The sequence below is a fragment of the Ranitomeya imitator genome, chromosome 6 (assembly GCF_032444005.1).
Source record: "Ranitomeya imitator isolate aRanImi1 chromosome 6, aRanImi1.pri, whole genome shotgun sequence".
Taxonomy (NCBI): domain Eukaryota; kingdom Metazoa; phylum Chordata; class Amphibia; order Anura; family Dendrobatidae; genus Ranitomeya; species Ranitomeya imitator.
Genome location: NC_091287.1, coordinates 20307302 through 20329763, shown reverse-complemented (window position 1 = coordinate 20329763; position 22462 = coordinate 20307302). Strand labels below are relative to the sequence as shown.

Here is a 22462-nt window from a genome sequence, read left to right as displayed (position 1 = left end):
GAGATGGTGGCTGGTGAGCACAAGACTAGGGTCAGGCAACTTACGTTAGTGGCACAACTCCAGCACTGAAATTAAAAAAAGCTGGAGTGGCGTCTTCTTTTGTGTCACCAGGACTGCGGTGCCGCTACTATCTCTGCACCCCTAATTACTGTAACCCCACTGAGGAAGTCAAAGGGAACGCAGAAGGAAAGAGAAGGACATGAAGAATTCCCAGGATCTTGAAGTTTAAAGGGAACCTGTCACCCCGTTTTTTCAGATTGAGCTATAAATACTGTTAAATAGGGCCTGCGCTGTGCGTTACTATAGTGTATGTAGTGTACCCTGATTCCCCATGTATGCTGAGAAATACATTACCAAAGTCGCCGTTTTCGCCTGTCAATCAGGCTGGTCAGGTCGGGTGGGCGTGTTCACAGCGCTCTTTTCTTCCCCAGCTTTCCGTTGGTGGCGTAGTGGTGTGCGCATGTCCAAGGTCCGAATTCCCTGCGTCCACGTGAAGACACAGCGCGCGATCTGCGCTGTCATCCCTTTCATCGGTGCGGGCGGCCATCTTCCTGGGGCCGCGCGTGCGCAGATGGAGTGCTCTGCTGCACGGGGCTTCAGGAAAATGGCCGCGGGATGCAGCGCGTGCGCACAAGAGATCGCGGCGGCCATTTTCCCAAAGCCGAGATGCAAACTCACGTGGGCGCAGGGAATTCGGACCTTGGACATGCGCACACCACTACGCCACCAACGGAAACCTAGGGAAGAAAAGAGCGCTGTGAACACGCCCACCCGACCTGACCAGCCTGATTGACAGGCGAAAACGGCGACTTTGGTAATGTATTTCTCAGCATACATGGGGAATCGGGGTACACTACATACACTATAGTAACGCACAGCGCAGGCCCTATTTAACAGTATTTATAGCTCAATCTGAAAAAACGGGGTGACAGGTTCCCTTTAAAGTGAAGAAAAAAACGAACATGTCCATGATTTGTACTAAGTATGATTTGGACATGTTCAATTTTATGCACCAATGAGATCTGGCACAATGATGAAATGTTTTATGCCATATTTTCATAAATTATGATGCCTATTGCTTGGCATGTACAGTAGTATAATCTTATGTTGTGTTGTCACAGGCGGATGTACAGTTAGGTCCAAAAATATTTGGACAGTGACCGAATTGAAAGGGTTGCGCAAATCTATCCTGTAAAACCTTTGTGAATTGCAACCATTTTTCTACAAAGCCACCTCAAGGGGCTCAAAAGTAATTGGACAAATTAACTTTTCCATAGATAAAATGTTCATTTTTAATCCTTTGTAGACAATGACGGCCTGAAGTCTGGAGGCCATGGACGTCACCATCGTTGTGTTTCCTCCTTTGTGAGGCTTTGCCGCCTTTACTGCAGTGACTTCAGTTCTCGCTAGTTTGTGGCTCTTTCTGCCTTCAGTTTTGTCTTCATCCTGTGAAATGCGGCTCGATGGGCTGAGATCTGGGGATGACTCGGCCATTGCAGAATATTCCACTTCTTTGCTTTCAAAGTAATTTTGGGGTCATTGTCCATCTGTACTGCGAAGCGTCGTTCCTTCAACCTCGCTTCATTGGTAGAATCTGAGCAGAAAGTGTCGCCCTGTACACACAGGATTCATCCGGCTACTTCTGTCTTCAGTCACATCATCAATAACCACTAGTGACCCAGCTCCATTGGAAGCCATGCATGCCCACGCCATCACACCACCTCCACCATGTGTCACACAGGATGTACAGTCATGGCCAGAAGTTTTGAGAATGACACCAAAATTATATTTTCACATGATCTGCTGCCCTCTGGTTTTTATTAGTGTTTGTCTGATGTTTATATCACATACAGAAATATAATTGCAATCATATTATGAGTACCAATAGGTTATATTGACAGTTAGAATGAGTTAATGCAGCAAGTCAATATTTGCAGTGTTGACTCTTCTTCAAGACCTCTGCAATTCTCCCTGGCATGCTCTCAATCAACTTCTGGACCAAATCCTGACTGATAGCAGTCCATTCTTGCATAATCAATGCTTGCATTTTGCCAGAATTTGTTGGTTTTTGTTTGTCCACCCATCTCTTGATGATTGACCACAAGTTCTCAATGGGATTAAGATCTGGGGAGTTTCCAGGCCATGGACCCAAAATCTCTATGTTTTGTTCCATGAGCCATTTAGTTATCACCTTTGCTTTATGGCAAGGTGCTCCATCATGCTGGAAAAGGCATTGTTGGGCGCCAAACTGCTCTTGCACAGTTGTGAGAAGTTGCTCTTGGAGGACATTCTGGTACCATTCTTTATTCATGGCTGTGTTTTTAGGCCGATTCCCTTGGCTGTGAAGCAACCCCACACATGAATGGTTTCAGGATGCTTTACAGTTGGCATGAGACAAGACTGGTGGGAGCGCTCACCTCTTCTTCTCCGAATAAGCTGTTTTCCAGATGTCCCAAACAATCGAAAAGGGGATTCATCAGAGAAAATGACTTTGCCCCAGTCCTCAGCAGTCCACTCCTTGTACCTTTTGCAGAATATCAGTCGGTCCCTGATGTTTTTTCTGGAGAGAAGTGGCTTCTTTGCTGCCCTCCTTGAAACCAGGCCTTGCTCAAAGAGTCTCGGCCTCACAGTGCGTGCAGAAGCACTCACACCAGCCTGCTGCCATTCCTGAGCAAGCTCGGCACTGCTGGTAGTCCGATCCCGCAGCTGAAACAGTTTTAAGATACGGTCCTGGCGCTTGCTGGTCTTTCTTGGGCGCCCTGGAGCCTTTTTGACAACAATGGAAGCTTTCTCCTTGAAGTTCTTGATGATGCGATAGATTGTTGACTGAGGTGCAATCTTTGTAACTGCGATACTCTTCCCTATTAGGCCATTTTTGTGCAGTGCAATGATGGCTGCACGTGTTTCTTTAGATATAACCATGGTTAACTGAAGAGAAACAATGATACCAAGCACCAGACTCCTTTTAAAGTGTCCAGTGATGTCATTCTTACTTAATCATGACTGATTGATCGCCAGCCCTGTCCTCATCAACACCCACACTTGTGTTAATGGATCAATCACTAAAACGATGTTAGCTGCTCCTTTTAAGGCAGGACTGCAATGATGTTGAAATGTGTTTTGGGGGTTAAAGTTCATTTTCTGGGCAAATATTGGCTTTGCAAGTACAGTAATTGCTGTTAAGCTGATCACTCTGACATTCAGAGTATATGCAAATTGCCATTAGAAAAAATGAAGCAGTAGACTTTAGAAAAATTAATATTTGTCTCATTCTCAAAACTTTTGGCCATGACTGTAGTGTTCCGAGGATCAGGAGCCGCTACAAACCTTCTTTACTTTCTTCTTCCCATCACTCTGGTACAAGTTGATCTCAGTTTTATCTATCCAAATAATGCTTTTCCAGAACTTGGCTGACTTTTTAGATTTTTTTTTTTTTCAAAGTCTAATCTGGCGTTTCTGTTTTTAAGACTAATGGTTTGCATGTTGTAGTTTTTGTTCACCATGGAAAGGATTCTGCGATCATCCACCACTGTTGTCTTCCGTGGATGCCCAGAACTTTTTGAGTTCCTGAGCACAGCTATTCACTTTTTTTTTTTTGCAGAACGCACCAAACTGTAGATTTGGCAACTCCTAACATTTCTGCTATCTCTGACGGATTTCTTTTTTTTTTTTTTTCACCCTAATGATGATCTCTTCCATTGAGAGCTCATTTGACCGCATTTTGTGGGTTCACAGCAACAGCTTCCAAATGCAAATGCCATACCTGGAATCAGTGCCAAACATTTACCTGCTTAATTAATGCTGGGTTAATGAGAGAAAAGCCTATGTACTCCATTAAAGAGCTTTGGAGATAATTGTCCAATTACCTTTGGACCCTTTAAAAAGAGGCGGCTACATACTAAAGAGCTGTAATTCCTAAACCCTTACTCCAATTAGGATGTAATTACCCTCAAAGTAAAGCTGAGAGTTGGCACTTTTATACCATATTGATATAACTGTATGTTGAATATGGTTTGGTAAACAGCTACAATGTCAAAACTTGGTCACTATCCAAATATTTGTGGACCTAACTATACTTTACAAAAACAGGATCCACACGTGGCAAAACCAACAGACTCCTCTCATTACAGAATTGTCATTTTTCTTTAAATTTTTCTCTAATATGATACATGAGCTACAAAAATGTTGAAGCCTATTAGCTTTGGATGTGATTCCGTCTGTTCAGGAAATATCTGTCAGCTTCATAAATACATTAAGAATGTTATCTCCATGAGTGATATTAGGTCTACCCCTCCTAGACTAAACCCTGCTAAGTTCATTATTTTACACTTCCCTAATACCCTCATTGGGAAGATTTACAAATGCCAACCATCAAGATAAAACCACCAACAGTTCATTTATCTCAAAGTTAAAAAAATTCGATTCTATTGTTCTTGGTTTTTATTAGGGGCACAGAAAAGTTCACGTGACGTAGATCGGCATTTTTTTTTCTTTTTTAAAGCGACGAGATACAATATCCTCCCTTTCATCTCCGAGGCTTGTGTTTATGTATCTGGAATGTAGGTTCCAAGACCTCATAAATGTACAGATGAAATACAAAGAGCAGAGGAAGACTTCTGTCTCCAGGAATTCTGCAAATTAATGTTTAGCCAGGACTGAACCTGTGCCGAGATATCAGTTTTCTACCAACTAAAAACACGGGGGTCATTAAGAAGAGCAAGATTAGATTATACTGCAGAAATCCTTCCTAATGGGTCTGAGGGGGAAAAAAATATATAGAAAAAACTGTAAAAACTTAGATATCTGTTCAAAGGTGTAAACTCATGAGAAAAGGTCTTATAGAAAAATCAAAGGGGACGCCAAATACCAACACTGCCGGATCCATCGGAGACCAGTCTGCCACCAAAGACATCCACCTTAGTAGTTACACTACATAGCCAATATGGTACAGCAGATTTTAAGGTTTGGGGTAGAAAATAGAGGACTCAAAATGCCCATCATGCCTACAATTTAGGAATCACCAACCCCAATCTTTTTGGACCATTAGTGATGATGCTGTCCATCACTGTGTCACTGTTATAGTCTTCTAGCATTTTGGCGCCTTGGTCAGTGCATGTTCTGGCCTTGCCTGAAATCAGTCCTTCAAATTAACGACATGCATATCTTAGAGGCAACCCCAGTGATTGCTATGGGGCTCCTGGCGGAAGTCCAGGCCCTCTGGATAGTGTGTGCTATGTTCAGTAGAGGATCGAAAGGTTGACCTTTTTGATTGTTCGGGGCACCTCAGCGTTTCGTACATCTCTTCCACTAATAATCTTTATTTTTAAAGTGCCATCATTTTCCCCATCACTTCACATTCAAGGGGTACAAAATCAGACATTAGGGTGTAAGAAATGTGGGGGTCGCTATTGGGCAAAGAGATCAGGTTCTGTGAAATAATCTAAAAGAATTAGTAATTGTTCAATTGGTCTACATAGTAAGGTGTTTTAGGGCATGCTTAAAACTAGAATTTATCATATTGGGGTAGTGCATTCCAGAAATCTTGTGTCATGGGGATACCGCGACACAGTGGGGTCAGACAATGGCAGCATCTGGTGACACATATACCTCCGGTAGTTTGAACGGCTTTGCTGTCCTATTGGCAGTTCTTTGCTCTGGATCTACAAGGGATAAACTGCTTAGTTGGACTCCTGAAGTTCTTTGGGATGTATCAGCTGTTCTGAGTTCGTTACTCTTGGTATGTATAAGAACCCTCTGCCTTCTGATCTTGCCAGTGATAGTTCATTCAACCTGGTTTGAGTACTTTGTGTTTGGAGAGGTTGTGTGAAGAGTTGATCTGCGTGGTGTTTGAGTGCTTATCCTTATCTTCCCCTATTTGGTTTCTCCTACCTATCCCCTGTGTTTCACTGTTTTGTAGTTTTCTTTTATCCCTTTCTGTCTTCCCTTTTCTGTCTTGTTAGTGTAATCCTATACACTTTGGTCTCACACCTCCAAGAATGGGGGAGGCAACAGATAAGGGCTAACACAGGAGCAAAGCAAGGTGCATGACCCCAGCATCTGCACTTTCCAGGTCAGGGATAGACTAGGGCGCCCCCTAGTTTAAAGGATCAGGTAAGTGCCCACAGTTCCAAGTCACTGCATGAGGCCTGGTGCAGCATCTGAAAAGCGAGAGTGGTTGGTAGACAGATGAGGAGATGTAAGGCGGTGCAGCACTATATATAGAAGACAGGGTGGTAAAGATGAGATGATGTAGGGCAGTGCAGCACTGTGGAGAAGAATGTTAGGTTGATAGAGATGAGGTGTAGGGCAGTGTAGCACTATAGATAAAACAAGTAGTGTGGTAGAGATGAGGAGATGTAAGGCCGTTCAGCACGGTCAAGAAAATGAGTAGGTGGCAGAGAAGAAGTGATGTAGGGTGATGCAGCACTGTGGAGAAGAAAGGTACGTGGCAGAGATGACACTGTCTGTAGATTACTGAGCACAATCCCACTGACAGGTTCCCTTTAATAGTGAGTAAAAGATCCAAGATATCCAAGATAGATAGTGGCTGCGATACCTGGCAGCTATTGTAGTACTACACACTTACAGTAAATGGAAATATCAAGTTTTTGTTAGTAGAAGACAAATAGAGAAAGAAGAAATTTAGTTATTTAAATATTAATCTTCAGATCGCGACACAACATTATGTCAAAGATATTGGACAGAAAACCACTGATGTGAATATATTCTGTATTGTCTAATGTAAAAAAAATAATTTTGCTGATATTTTGACAAAATAAATAAAATTAACCCCTTTCTGACATCGGACGTACTATCCCGTCGAGGTGGGGTGGGCCCCTATGACCACCGACGGGATAGTATGTCCAGCGCGATCGGCGGCGCTCACGGGGGGAGCGCGACTGATTGCGGCCGGGTGTCAGCTGCCTATCGCAGCTGACATCCGGCACTATGTCAAACATGATCGCGATGTGCCGTCGGTGCAGGGAAGCATCGCGCAGGGAGGGGGCTCCCTGCGGGCTTCCCTGAGCCCCCCGCAGCAACGCGATGTGATCGCGTTGCTGCGAGGGTCTCTTACCTCTCCTTCCTCACTGCAGGCCCGGATCCAAGATGGCCGCGGCATCCGGGTCCTGCAGGGAGGGAGGTGGCTTCACAGAGCCTGCTCAGAGCAGGCACTGTGAAGCCTGCAGCACTGTAAATCAGATCGGTGATCTGACAGAGTGCTGTGCACACTGTCAGATCATCGATCTGTGATGTTCCCCCCTGGGACAAAGTAAAAAAGTTAAAAAAAAAATTTCCAAATGTATAAAAAAAAATATTCCTAAATAATGAAAAAAAAAAATATTATTCCCGTAAATACATAAGTACACATATTTAGTATCGCCGCGTCCGTAACGGCCCGACCTATAAAACTGGCCCACTAGTTAACCCCTTCAGTAAACACCGTAAGAAAAAAAAAAAAGAGGCAAAAAACAACGCTTTATTATCATACCGCCGAACAAAAAGTGGAATAACACGCGATCAAAAAGACGGATATAAATAACCATGGTACCGCTGAAAACGTCATCTTGTCCCGCAAAAAACGAGCTGCCATACAGCATCATCAGCAAAAAAATAAAAAAGTTATAGTCCTGAGAATAAAGAGATGCAAAAATAATTATTTTTTCTATCGAATAGTTTTTATCGTATAAAAGCGCCAAAACATAAAAAAATGATATAAATGAGGTGTCGTTGTAATCGTACTGACCCGAAGAATAAAACTGATTTATCAATTTTACCAAACGCGGAACGGTATAAACGCCTCCCCCAAAAGAAATTCATGAATAGCTGGTTTTTAGTCATTCTGCCTCACAAAAATCGGAATAAAAAGCGATCAAAAAAGTCACGTGCCCGAAAATGTTACCAATAAAAACGTCAACTCGTCCCGCAAAAAACAAGACCTCACATGACTCTGTGGACCAAAATATGGAAAAATTATAGCTCTCAAAATGTGGTAACGCAAAAAATATTTTTTGCAATAAAAAGCGTCTTTCAGTGTGTGACGGCTGCCAATCATAAAAATCCGCTAAAAAACTCGCTATAAAAGTAAATCAAACCCCCCTTCATCACCCCCTTAGTTAGGGAAAAATTAAAAAAATGTATTTATTTTCATTTTCCCATTAGGGTTAGGGTTAGGGCTAGGGCTAGGGTTAGGGTTTGGGCTAGGGCTAGGGTTAGGGCTAGGGTTAGGGCTAGGGTTAGGGTTGGGGCTAGGGTTACGGTTGGGGCTAGGGTTAAGGCTACAGGTAGGGTTGGGGCTAAAGTTAGGGTTTAGATTACATTTACAGTTGGGAATATGGTTGGGGTTAGGGGTGTGTCAGGGTTAGAGGTGTGGTTAGGGTTACTGTTGGGATTAGGGTTAGGGGTGTGTTAGGGGTGTGGTTAGGGTTACCGTTGGGATTAGGGTTAGGGGTGTGTTTGGATTAGGGTTTCAGTTAGAATTGGGGGTTTCCACTGTTTAGGCACATCAGGGGCTCTCCAAACGCGACATAGTGTCTGATCTCAATTCCAGCCAATTCTGCGTTGGAAAAGTAAAACAGTGCTTCTTCCCTTCCGAGCTCTCCCGTGTGCCCAAACAGGGGTTTACCCCAACATATGGGGTATCAGCGTACTGAGGACAAATAGGACAACAACTTTTGGGGTCCAATTTCTCCTGTTACCCTTGGGAAAATACAAAACTGGGGGCTAAAAAATTATTTTTGTGGGGGAAAAAAAAGATTTTTCATTTTCACGGCTCTGCGTTATAAACTGTAGTGAAACACTTGGGGGTTCAAAGCTCTCACAACACATCTAGATAAGTTCCTTGGGGGGTCTAGTTTCCAGTATGGGGTCACTTGTGGGGGGTTTCTACTGTCTAGGTACATTAGGGGTTCTGCAAACGCAATGTGACGCCTGCAGACCATTCCATCTAAGTCTGCATTCCAAATGGCACTCCTTCCCATCCGAGCCCTCCCATGCGCCCAAACGGTGGTCCCCCCCCCCACATATGGGGTATCAGCGTACTCAGGACAAATTGGACAACAACTTTTGGGGTCGAATTTCTCCTCTTACCCTCGGGAAAATACAAAACTGGGGGCTAAAAAATAATTTTTGGGGGAAAGTTTTTTTTGTTTTTTTTAATTTTCACGGCTCTGCGTTACAAACTGTAGTGAAACACTTGGGGGTTCAAAGCTCTCACAACACATCTAGATAAGTTCCTTAGGGGGTCTAGTTTCCAAAATGGTGTCACTTGTGGGGGTTTTCTACTGTTTAGGTACATTAGGGGCTCTGCAAATGCAATGTGACACCTGCAGACCATTCCATCTAAGTCTGCATTCAAATGGCACTCCTTCCCTTCCGAGCCCTCCCAAGCGCCCAAACAGTGGTTCCCCCCACATATGGTGTATCATCACACTCAGGACAAATTGGGCAACAAATTTTGGGGTCCAATTTCTTCTCTTAAAAAATTGGGGGCGAAAAGATAATTTCTGTGAAAAAATATGATTTTTTATTTTTACGGTTCTACATTATAAACTTCTGTGAAGCACTTGGTGGGTCAAAGTGCTCACCACACCTCTAGATAAGTTCCTTAGGGGGTCTACTTTCCAAAATGGTGTCACTTGTGGGGGTTTCAATGTTGTCACATCAGGGGCTTTCCAAACGAAACATGGCATCCCATCTCAATTCCAGTCAGTTTTGCATTGAAAAGTCAAACGGCGCTCCTTCGCTTCCGAGCTCTGCCATGCGCCCAAACAGTGGTTTACCCCCACATGTGGGGTATCGGCGTACTCAGGACAAATTGTACAACAATGTTTGGGGTCCATTTTCTCCTGTTACCCTTGGTAAAATAAAACAAATTGGAGCTGAATTAAATTTTTTGTGAAAAAAAGTTAAATGTTCATTTTTATTTAAACATTCAAAAAATTCCTGTGAAGCACCAGAAGGGTTAATAAACTTCTTGAATGTGGTTTTGAGCACCTTGAGGGGTGCAGTTTTTAGAATGGTGTCACACTTGGGTATTTTCTATCATATAGACCCCTCAAAATGACTTCAAATGAGATGTGGTCCCTAAAAAAAAAAAAATGGTGTTGTAAAAATGAGAAATTGCTGGTCAACTTTTAACCCTTATAACTCCCTAACAAAAAAAAATTTTGGTTCCAAAATTATGCTGATGTAAAGTAGACATGTGGGAAATGTTACATATTAAGTATTTTGTGTGACATATCTCTGTGATTTAATTGCATAAAAATTCAAAGTTGAAAAATTGCGAAATTTTCATAATTTTCGCCAAATTTCCATTTTTTTCACAAATAAACGCAGGTACTATCAAATAATTTTTACCATTATCATGAAGCCTAATATGTCACGAGAAAACATTGTCAGAATCACTGGGATCTGTTGAAGCGTTCCAGAGTTATAACCTCATAAAGGGACAGTGGTCAGAATTGTAAAAATTGGCCCGATCATTAACGTGCAAACCACCCTTGGGGGTAAAGGGGTTAAATGAAAGAAATCATTAAAAAAAAACTATAAGAAATAGAAGAATAAAAAATGTAAAATGGCTACTAATACATTACAGAGAATATACAAAATTGATTTCATAAGGTGCGGATATAGTCTGCATTTTCAGCCCTTCGAGGAAATTCTAGAAGTTGTTTCATCACGGACGCATAAAAGACGGGAGCAGGAGACGAAGGAACGTGATAGAGCAGAGGGCACACAGTTTAGAGATATTAAGTGAGCATTGAGGCTCTAAGTGGAAGGACACGTGGTACTTTGCATTGGCTGTTTTGCTAGGTTGATTCTTCAAGGTATGAGGTCACTTGACATAACATTGCATCAGGAGGTTTAAAATGAATGGCTTCTGTGTATATTAATATTAAGAAACACCTTGGAGCCCAATTATCCATTTTTTTTGTGCAGATATATGTATATTTGGTGTCAGTAACATTATTGGAGTCAGGGCCTGCGTTAGGGGCAGGCAAACTAGGCATCTGCCTAGGGCTCACACTTCCCCAGAGGCCATCAGTCAGTCAGTGTTGTGCCACTAATAGCGGCACACCATGCAGCCGCTATGGAACCCATGAGTCAGGGGGTCCCAGAGCCAGGCCCCCCCTACATCACACATTCAACTGTATCAGCATCATAGAAAAGATACAAGGTGATTCATTTAATTCTTGTGAAAAAGTTACACCACATTCAAAGTAATGTAAGTTTGGTGAACAAAAACACGTTAAGCAGTAACTGTTCACACTAGCAGTGATTTTGACCAGGGGTGCCCAAACTTTTACACATCATTGTAGGTATGGTTTGTACCGTTGAGCAGTGATCTAAGCAGCCCTACCTCTGAGTGGTCCCTTACAATGCTGCTGGCAGGTTCCCTGTGACGGGGTCTTCCTATCTAGGCCATAATGACTGATATGTAGGGGTCCACACCTGGGACCTACCACTAACCAGTTTCGGTGGCTCAAGCATTAGCGCACCTCTCTCCATTGTAGTGTATGGGAGTTTACATAACAGAATAGCAACCCAAACGTAAAAAGGAATAAAACACAAACACAGATGTAAAATCTCAATTGCACATAGCTTTTTAATAAACATTCAGACACGTGTCCTGTACTAATAAAATACAACAATAAAAATATACCACAAATACTACAGAATTATCTTACAATATCTACACAATCGTGGAATGCGCTCTACTTACAAGGCGTAAGAAAATACTTTGATACGTAAAAAAATGCTGTATGACATATAATGTACTGTACACTTTAAAAAAATACACATTCAAAAGCTACTGGAACCTTTCCGAGGCGAAGGCCACCGGCCACGACAACCAGTGACCGACCCGAGGCGGCACAGAACACGCATGTAACAAACAATGACTAATAAATATTTTAATTAAATTTTCATTTCTATTTGCCAATATTTAACCGTGGTAAAACACAACAGGTGGCTTAGGTATTCAACAATTCTGTAAAAAATAATGGAATAAAATTAAAATGAAGGAAACTTTTTGAAGTTTAATTGTTAGCAACATTCTTTTTAGAAATATATATTTATTAAATGCTTAATTATTTTTTGGTGAACTTAAGTTAAACCAATCAGATTCTAATTATTGTAGGCTATCTGAAAATTACAATGTTATTCTTTTTCAAATATTTATTGTGAAATGTAGAATTGTAAAAAAAAGTTTTAATTATTTCATGAATTATTTTACTTCAGATTAAAAAAATATATATTCAAATATATATTCATGAATAATATATATATATATATATTCATTAAATATATATTTTTTTAATTATGCATTTAAAATAAATCCAATTTTCTATATATATTTTTAAATGTACAATTTAAATATTTAATGAATTATTTTAGTTATTTCAGATATATATATGTATATATATATATATATATATATATATATATATATATATATATATATTTACGGTAATATGAATTAACTAAAATAATACATGATATATTAAGAAAAAAAATTGAAAAAATTACACATTTAGAAATATTTATAAATGAATATTTATGTATATGTATATATATATATATATATTGAATTTCAAATACTTTTTACTAGATGTATAATTTAAAAAATATGTTTTTCACTTATTTCAATATATATATATATATATATATATATATATAATTTCTTATTTTTTTTAAAGGGAGAAAGTGAGATTGTTGCCATATACTTAAAAAAAAACTTTTTAATTTAGAAATCATTTTTAACTTATGTTTATCACCTAATTGCTTTTACTTTGGCATATTTTCATAATTTCATGTTGTCTCAAAAAATTAAAAATTATATTTTTTGAACTTGTTAATGAACAAGAAGAAATTGATGACTTGACTATTTGGATATGTCATGACACCTGTTGGTTAAAATATGTAACATATTAGATATTTTCTTTAATATTTTTGTTTTTTAAAAAAATAAGGTTATATTATTTAAAAAAAAAAAACAACAACATACTTTAGCTTGGCTATTCCTGGGGATATAAAAGAAGGGATTTATAAATTATTTAAACTTTTTTTTTATTGTCTTTTTAAATCTATCCAAAGCACCTTTGACCCTGTCCACAATAGCAATTAAACATAAAACTTCTGCAAAGTTTTCCCAAATATTTAGAATTTGTCCTTAAATTTTTCTTACAGTCCTTCTAAGACTAAGTCTTAGTAATTTTTCTAAGTCCTTCCTTTAAAAAAATTGTTTAAAAAAATTCACGTTGAAGGATGTTTGTAGCTTTTCAACCAATGACCTTTGGAATTGGGGTTCACAGAATGTAAATGTTTTTTTTGCAAGTCTTAGGGGACAAAGTCATTGAGCCATGTTCCATCGTCCCGGGTCTAGCTGGCTATGAATTTGCTGATCTTGCTTAGTCTTTTCTTATCTCGGTTGCTGTGGGAATGATGATGTTGGTGAGCATGGGCAGGTTTTAGAGGGGACACCCCTTCGTAGTTGTGGCTGGACTCGTTGTGTTGCCTCGTGTATCGCTTGCACTTGCAAGAAGTGACCACTGTGACTTTGTAGGTTCTGGTGGTGCCATCCGCACATTGGAGCTGGATGCGTTGGGTGCGCATCTTGTCGTTGACGCATCTCCATTCCTGGGTGCTTCGACGACTCCAATATTTCAGGCCGTAACCTCCTCCAATCCAGTTGGGAAGAATAGGCAGAGGAAGACATTCTCCGGCACAGACAAGCTCCTTTAAGGGTCTTAGGCTGGTACACTGGCCATCGGAAATGTACTTGGTGGATCTCAGCTCTCGACACCCAACTTGATGCTGGCCTACAAGAAGAGCAATGAAAGTAATGGTTAATTACCGGGTCAAGGACGGCTTATATGTTGACCTACTGAAAAATTTCATTAATGCCTTGGAAGACGTCCTTAAATTGTCCTTCCATGGGCTGATATTCTGGCCTAAAGATCAATCATGAGCCAATTATGGGGAGGTAAGGAGGACTTCTCATCAGACAGGATCCCTACTGCACAGACTGACTATTCAAGGAAATGTTTTGCCCTGAAGACCGTCGTCCATTGACCAACAAGTATTGGTGTCAACGAGGCATGTACTTCTCTATGAACCTTTCTACCTCCATATGGATGAACAGGGAATGGGGCAAATAAAGGGCAATCATCTCATGGATGTGGACAACTATAGACGTTGACCTTTTTCCCATAAACCTTAACATTGTTGCAACAATGTAATTTCACACATACAGTAATTATTATAGCAAAAGTAGAAAATAAATTCTGGAAAATGATTGGATGCAGCTCTTTCCTTTATATTTCCACCCTAACGTTCGGAGAGTCCTATAATTTGGAATTTTGCAAACCCAGAAACAGATGAGGGAGCTGGGATTATACAATTTAGCAGATTTTTCACTTTACAAATGAATTTTCTACATTTTTCTAGGACTTGTTTTTGTATTTTTAAATGAAGCTCAAGGTGTAAAGTCCAAGTCGGTAGGATGTGACACAGCTAGCCGTGCCCCGGGCATGTATCTACAGGTCTTGGTGGATGTGATGACCAATTACCTCCCGCTGACAGACCTCCAAAATCCGGACTTAATTATGTTGCATGAAACCTGAGACGCAGGTAAAGACAACAACGGAGAAAACGGGCAAGTTGGGAACTGACATTTAAGTGATGAAAGTGATGGCGAGTTCTCACTGTATAGGAAACAGTCCGCTACGGACAATAGGTCACCCCCGCACCTCAATAGGTCACCCCCGCACCTCTCTCCCACTCGTCAGCGCTGTTCCTCGCTACCATCTATACATTTCGTAACTCAGGTGAGAAGACGCCAAAAACTTTGTCTTGTTGATGATTAATGATCCATGGAAAGAAGCCAAATTTCATTTGTGTTCACTGCGATCCTGGTTCTCCCCTCCCCCTCCTCAGACAGATTCAGGTTGGTGGTGGGCCCCTGGGGGGCGAGCGCTGGGTGCCAGAGAAGTCAATAAAATCTCTGTATGTTTACATCTGCCAAAGGCCCCGGGGCCCGGGAATAGTCAGCCAGGAAGTGCAAAGAAACGCTGGACCCGAATCAAAGCCTTTCACCTCTGCAATCATTCCTGACATTGCAGAAGTGTCACAGACAGGTGAGAGTGGAAGCAACTATTACCGCAGCTCCCGACATACACATGTAGCAGAGCCCAGACTGACAGAGCCCAGACAGAGGTAGCAGAGCCCAGATAGAGGTAGCAGAGCCCTGAGACATGTAGCAGAGCCCAGTCTGACACAGGTAGCAGAGCCCAGTCTGACACAGGTAGCAGAGCCCAGACTGACAGAGGTAGCAGAGCCCAGATAGAGGTAACAGAGCCCTGAGACATGTAGCAGAGCCCCGAGACATGTAGCAGAGCCCAGTCTGACAGAGGTAGCAGAGCCCAGTCTGAAAGAGGTAGCAGAGCCCAGTCTGAAAGAGGTAGCAGAGCCCAGTCTGACAGAGGTAGCAGAGCCAAGTCTGACAGAGGTAGCAGAGCCAAGTCTGACAGAGGTAGCAGAGCCCAGTCTGACACAGGTAGCAGAGCCCAGTCTGACACAGGTAGCGGAGACCAGTCTGACACAGGTAGCAGAGCCCAGTCTCACACAGGTAGCAGAGCCCAGTCTGACACAGGTAGCAGAGCCCAGTCTGACACAGGTAGCAGAGCCCAGTCTGACATGTAGCAGAGCCCAGTCTGACACAAGTGCTTAATATATAGTAGTGTTGAGCATGACAGATATAGCAGAGCTGAGTGACAGATGTGGCAGAACCAAGTGCAACAGCTATAGCAGAGCCTAGGTAGACAGATGTAGCAGATCCAGGCCAGATAGATGTAGCCGAGTGAAGTCAGATTTAAAAATGCTTAGTATAAATTTGTTGAGTCTGATAGATGTAGCAGAGTATAGCAGTGCCGAGTCTGATGTAGCAAGACTGAGTTTGTCAGATGTTGCAGAGTGGAGCCCCATTAATATAGCAGTATTGAGCCTCGGATAAAGTAAGTGGAATCTGACAGATGTAGCAGAGCCAGGTCTTACATGTGTAGCTAAGCTGAGTCTGTCCAGTGTTCTGATTCAAACAGATGTAGCAGAGCCTAGTCTGACACAGGTAGCAGAGCCCAGTCTGACACAGGTAGCAGAGCCCAGTCTGACACAGGTAGCAGAGCCCACTCTGACACAGGTAGCAGAGCCTAATCTGACACAGGTAGCAGAGCCCAGTCTGACACAGGTAGCAGAGCCCAGTCTGACACAGGTAGCAGAGCTCAGTCTGACACAGGTAGCAGAGCCCACTCTGACACAGGTAGCAGAGCCCACTCTGACACAGGTAGCAGAGCCCAGTCTGACAGAGGTAGCAGAGCCAAGTCAGACAGAGGTAGCAGAGCCCAGTCTGACAGAAGTGCTTAATATATAGTAGTGTTGAGCATGACAGATATGGCAGAGCTGAGTTGCAGAACCAAGTGCAACAGCTATAGCAGAGCCGAGGTAGACAGATGTAGCAGATCCCAGTCGGACACAGGTAGCAGAGCCCAGTCGGACACAGGTAGCAGAGCCCAGTCGGACACAGGTAGCAGAGCCCAGTCGGACACAGGTAGCAGAGCCCAGTCTGGCAGAGATAGCAGAGCCCAGTCTGACAGGTAGCAGAGCTCAGTCTGACAGAGGTAGCAGAGCTCAGTCTGACAGAGGTAGCAGAGCCCAGTCTGACACAAGTAGCAGAGCCCAGTCTGACAGAAGTGCTTAATATATAGTAGTGTTGAGCATGACATATATGGCAGAGCTGAGTTGCAGAACCAAGTGCAACAGCTATAGCAGAGCCGAGGTAGACAGATGTAGCAGATCCCAGTCTGACACAGGTAGCAGAGACCAGTCTGACACAGGTAGCAGAGACCAGTCTCACACAGGTAGCAGAGCCCAGTCTGACACAGGTAGCAGAGCCCAGTCTGGCAGAGATAGCAGAGCCCAGTCTGACAGAGGTAGCAGAGCCCAGTCTGACACAAGTAGCAGAGCCCAGTCTGACAGAAGTGCTTAATATATAGTAGTGTTGAGCATGACATATATGGCAGAGCTGAGTTGCAGAACCAAGTGCAACAGCTATAGCAGAGCCTAGGTAGACAGATATAGCAGATCCAGGCCAGATAGATGTAGCCGAGTGAAGTCAGATTTAAAAATGCTTGGTATAAATTTGTTGAGTCTGATAGATGTAGCAGAGTATAGCAGTGCCGAGTCTGATGTGGCAAGACTGAGTTTGTCAGATGTTGCAGAGTGGAGCCCCATAGCAGTATTGAGCCTCGGATAAAGTAAGTGGAATCTGACAGATGTAGCAGAGCCAGGTCTTATATGTGTAGCTAAGGTGAGTCTGTCCAGTGTTCTGATTCAGACAGATGTAGCAGAGCCAAGTCAGATTTAAAGGGGTTGTCCGTTCAGAACAAGATAACAAGGGAAATATACATGGTTCTTTCAAGAGTATTGTATGGCCAGACGTTATGGGTCAACAATATGGATTTTCTCTCTAAAGTGCGTGTTTCCTTTCCTCTCCATATAAAGGTCTCTGATTGGGGGCAATGAATTAAAAAAGAATATAATGTGTCAGAGCAGGCACACGGCTTGTGACAGTGATCGTCTATTGAGCTCTGCTGCTAGATTTCCATTCGTTGACAGCAAGCAGACATCTTGACATCTATGAGGAAATGAACCACAAAGTATATTACAACATTGTAGAACTTTTTTTATGCAGTAATTTCATTTTATTAACATGGAAAATCTCTGATAAATGGCCAAGTCAGCTCTGCTACATGTAGGATGAGTGGTGGTGAGGGATGAGTGGCGGTGAGGGCGTCCACGCTTCATGTGTGGAGACAGCGTGACTTCCAGACATGTAACCAGAGAGACATGAACATTTCCTGTCATCTGTTACATTGTAACATCTTCTGATAACATTCTATTCATTGTGTCCATGTAAGATTTACATAGGACTGCAATTATAAAGAGTCCCTTAAAGAGGTTTTCTAGTTAATGTAAATCTTTCTAATAGACTTGGTGTTTTTAATTCATCTACAAGTTCACAACCTCTGCTTGCTGTCAGCAAATCAAATTTCCAAAGAGTCTGAACACCGTCTGTCGGCACTGAAACATTGTAACAAACAAGGCAGAAGAAAGCATTGAGCTCCTGATGGAGGATTGTCCAGGCTGGATGGTGTAGGACACATTATATCTGTGATCGAGACTATTGGCATCTACTGTCAGCAAGCAGAGATCTGGATTATAAAGACACTGAAACACACAGCACATTACAACGTTTTATGGTATTACAGCCCTTTTGTGGTCTGCATAGTGCACCATGACAGCCCAACAGACTCAGCTCTGCTACACTGTACTATACCGTGACACTGAGGGTAAACGGATTAGATAGACAGTATGGCCGAACTCCATGCCATGCTGATGATGGAGCCCATAGGGCATCACTAGTCCCACTGCACCAGGCAATAACCTCACTACTCCAGGTAATGACATCACTACTCCAGGTAATGACATCACTAGTCCAGGTAATGACATCACTAGTCCAGGTAATGACATCACTAGTCCAGGTAATGACATCACTAGTCCCACTGCACCAGGTAATGACATCACTAGTCCAGGTAATGACATCACTAGTCTCACTAGTCCAGGTAATGACATCACTAGTCTCACTACACTTGTTATTACCTGATATTAAGCGATCATTGCTACAATCATGAGGAGACAGCTTGTATTGTCTTGTGTGTGATTATTTGGGCCCCTCAGATCCAATGTTACAGTAAATGGCTGATAACATAGAACACTAGCATAGCCTGGTTGACAAAACAAATAGAATTACCATGTTAAGCCGCCTCCATCTGCCATTTATTACCCTCATAAAGACACGATATTTGCTCCTCGTCCGCCTCTTTCTATTCCCTGCCTTAGGTTTGTGCTCTGGGATGAGATGTACAGATTCCTGCAGAGCTGTGTGTGATCACTGCCAGACATGAGTGACGGACAGCTCTGTCCTAGCTGGGACCATAGGCATGTACAGCAGCAAACTCAGCTCTGCTACATCACGCCATGTCAGCACTGCTGGATCTGTAAAGCGCCTCTGTGCGTCTGGGAGACTCAGTACTGCTGTATCGTGCCAGCCAAGCTCTGCTACATCTAGCAAGTTCAGCTCTTCTGCATCTGGCATTGTCGGCTCTGCTACATCTAGCACGTTCAGCTCTTCTGCATCTGGCATTGTCGGCTCTGCTACATCTAGCAAGTTCAGCTCTTCTGCATCTGGCATTGTCGGCTCTGCTACATCTAGCACGTTCAGCTCTTCTGCATCTGGCATTGTCGGCTCTGCTACATCTAGCAAGTTCAGCTCTTCTGCATCTGGCATTGTCGGCTCTGCTACATCTAGCACGTTCAGCTCTTTTGCATCTGGCATTGTCGGGTCTGCTACATCTAGCACGTTCAGCTCTTTTGCATCTGGCATTGTCGGCTCTGCTACATCTAGCACGTTCAGCTCTTCTGCATCTGGCATTGTCGGCTCTGCTACATCTAGCACGTTCAGCTCTTCTGCATCTGGCATTGTCGGCTCTGCTACATTTAGCACGTTCAGCTCTCCTGCATCTGGCATTGTCGGCTCTGCTACATCTAGCACGTTCAGCTCTCCTGCATCTGGCATTGTCGGCTCTGCTACATCTAGCATTGTCATGTTACAAACTCAGTTCTGCTACATATAAGAAGCTCGGCATCTGCATCCAGTTATCTTTACTGGACTCTATGTGACAAACTCCGTAGCAATGCACCTGGGTAATTTGCCTCTGCTACATCTGGGAAGCTGTGTCCTGTTGCATATGACAAACTCGTCTTTGCTGTATTAGGCTATTCTGTTGCACCTGGGAATTGTAACTCTTTTCATGTGACAAACTCATCTCTGCTAAGTATGGGAGGCCAGCCTCTACTCTGCGACAACATCAGGCTGATTCTGCTCTGCTGCACCAGTAGAACAAAACTTTTTGCATGTGACAAACTCAGCTTTGCCGCTTGTGTCCTTCTCAGCTCTGCTGTACATAGAAATCTTAGCCTTGTTCCATCTGACAGACTCAGCTCTGCTGCATCGGGGCAGATGTTACAGCCCTTACTACCTGCAACATGATCCACAGGAGCAGGTTTCCCAGATCCTGGGTGTCAGAGTTCTGCTCCTATTGTGTGATTGTTCTATGGGCCGGAGGAGTCGGTGGGAAATCTCCGCTCGGTGTCATATCAATGTGTGCGGAGGGTAATATTATATGGGGGAGGGGACACATTGTGGGGGCTATGGCTGGAGGGTACAATGGACTCACATAACAGCCCAATCACAGGATCAGCCCTGCAAGCACCACATCTCCTTATATACAGTACAGTGGAGTAAAATAGGTCATTGCATGCAGATGTAGCAGAGCTGAATGTGTCATCACACTGTGAGCTCTTTGAATTGTGCAGTCCTATGTAAATCATTATCACCATGTGTCGTGCCCACGGCAAACTCATTTCTCTAGCCTGTGGTATACCGCTAAGCTTTTTATTACAGATTTAGCAGAAGTGAAGTTATCATTCCATTCCCCACAACGCTTAGTCTTGCATAGGACTGCAGGTAACCCTACTGCAAGAAGAGTTATTAGAAATTCAGCTCTGCTACATATGCACTGGATTGCTATGAGATTCCCACATGATATAACAGGGTCGGTCCCGCGGGGAATTGCTATTTCAGCAGTTGTATCATGCAAAAAAAGAGAACTTGCATGTACTAGAATCTCCCTTCCCAAAGTAGCGGAGCCCGGCTCTCCAAAATATCGGACAATTCTAATTATATATATATATATATATATATATATATATATATATATATATATATATATATATATACACTATATATACAAAATATATATATATATATATATATATTTATTTATATATTAGGGGACTGCTATTTATGCACTTTTCTTATATATTCTCTAAAAATTGGGCAACCCCTTCCCTATGGGAAGTGGAATTGCTCCTTTAGGTGGGAACGTTCCTGTACTAGGTTTATCCATCCCAAAGTAGAGGACCCTCCTCAGAGCGAAGTCTGGTAACAGACATATAGTAGGGAATTGCTATTTAAGCAGTTGCCAAAAAAATGGCATTTCTCCCTTGGGGGCTTACCTGTACTAGATCTACCCATCAAAAAGTACAGGACCCCCTCTGATCTAATCCTGATGATATATTAGGGGATTGCTATTTATGCAGTTTTCCTATATATTCTGCAGCCCCTCTCTATGGGCGCTGGGATGACTCCCTTAGTTGGGGGGCTTCCCTGTATTAGATGTATCCATCCCCAGCACAGGACCCCCTCTGATCTAATCCTGATGATATATTAGGGGATTGCTATTTATGCAGTTGTCCATTTTTCTATGGCAGGAGACCAATATGAAGCAGAGTTTCCCCCTTTATCTGCCAGTGTGGGGTCGGCCGGTGACTTACCTGTTCTGTCCATTGTGGGGGTCGCCGGGTGTCTGCCCCCGTTCCGCGCCTGGTTGATGGCGCTGCTGTTGGCGCTGGGGGGCACCAGGTGCTTCTCCACATGGGGGTACAGGGTCTCCGTGGCGTCGTTCTTGAAGGACTGGCAGCTCCTGAGGAGGCAGCAGAGCAGGTAGAGGAGGCAGCAGTGGAGGCCGGGGAGCACCATGGTGAGGAGGCGGCTGCTCGCGGTGTGACCGCTCCGGTGTGGACGAGGCCTTATATACTTCTCCGGGCTGGAGACTGGGAGGGACCAGATGAGGGGAGGAAGCGGCCGCAGCCCAGAGAGGACCGAGGGAGCGGAGCTGACGGGGCCGGGACTCTGGGGGTTAATGTGCAGCTGCCCTGCAGTCCCATGTCACATCTCAGGACATGTGCAGTCCCATGTAGTGAGTCCCTGCATGTGTGATGGCACCAGGAGGGAAGAGCAGAACAGAGGCCGGTGTCTGTAGGTTATTGCTCACTGTTATCAGCCACTTCTCATAAGGCTGCTGCAATAAGGAGGAGAGGGCTGTGCAGATCTATGGACTCCGAGGAGGAGAGGGCGGAGAGGGCTGTGCAGATCTATGGACTCCGAGGAGGAGAGGGCTGTGCAGATCTATGGACTCCGGGGCTGAGAGGGAGGAGAGGGCTGTGCAGATCTATGGACTCCGGGGCTGAGAGGGAGGTGAGGGCTGTGCAGATCTATGGACTCCGGGGCTGAGAGGGAGGTGAGGGCTGTGCAGATCTATGGACTCCGGGGCTGAGAGGGAGGAGAGGGCTGTGCAGATCTATGGACTCTGGGGCTGAGAGGGAGGAGAGGGCTGTGCAGATCTATGGACTCCGGGGCTGAGAGGGAGGTGAGGGCTGTGCAGATCTATGGACTCCGAGGAGGAGAGGGCTGTGCAGATCTATGGACTCCGGGGCTGAGAGGGAG

The 22462-nt window shown here is 43.4% G+C and overlaps 1 protein-coding gene across 1 annotated transcript; it reads right to left on the bottom strand.

Moving 5' to 3' along the window:
• Positions 1-12986: 12986 nt before the first annotated feature.
• On the bottom strand, positions 12987-21759 carry SOSTDC1 (sclerostin domain containing 1). Its single transcript, XM_069729304.1, has 2 exons — positions 21511-21759; positions 12987-13820 (listed from the first exon to the last, which is right to left on the bottom strand). Exons 1-2 carry the CDS (start codon positions 21713-21715, stop codon positions 13381-13383), a joined length of 645 nt encoding a protein of 214 aa, XP_069585405.1. The 5' UTR covers positions 21716-21759; the 3' UTR covers positions 12987-13380.
• Between the last annotated feature and the right edge of the window lie 703 nt (positions 21760-22462).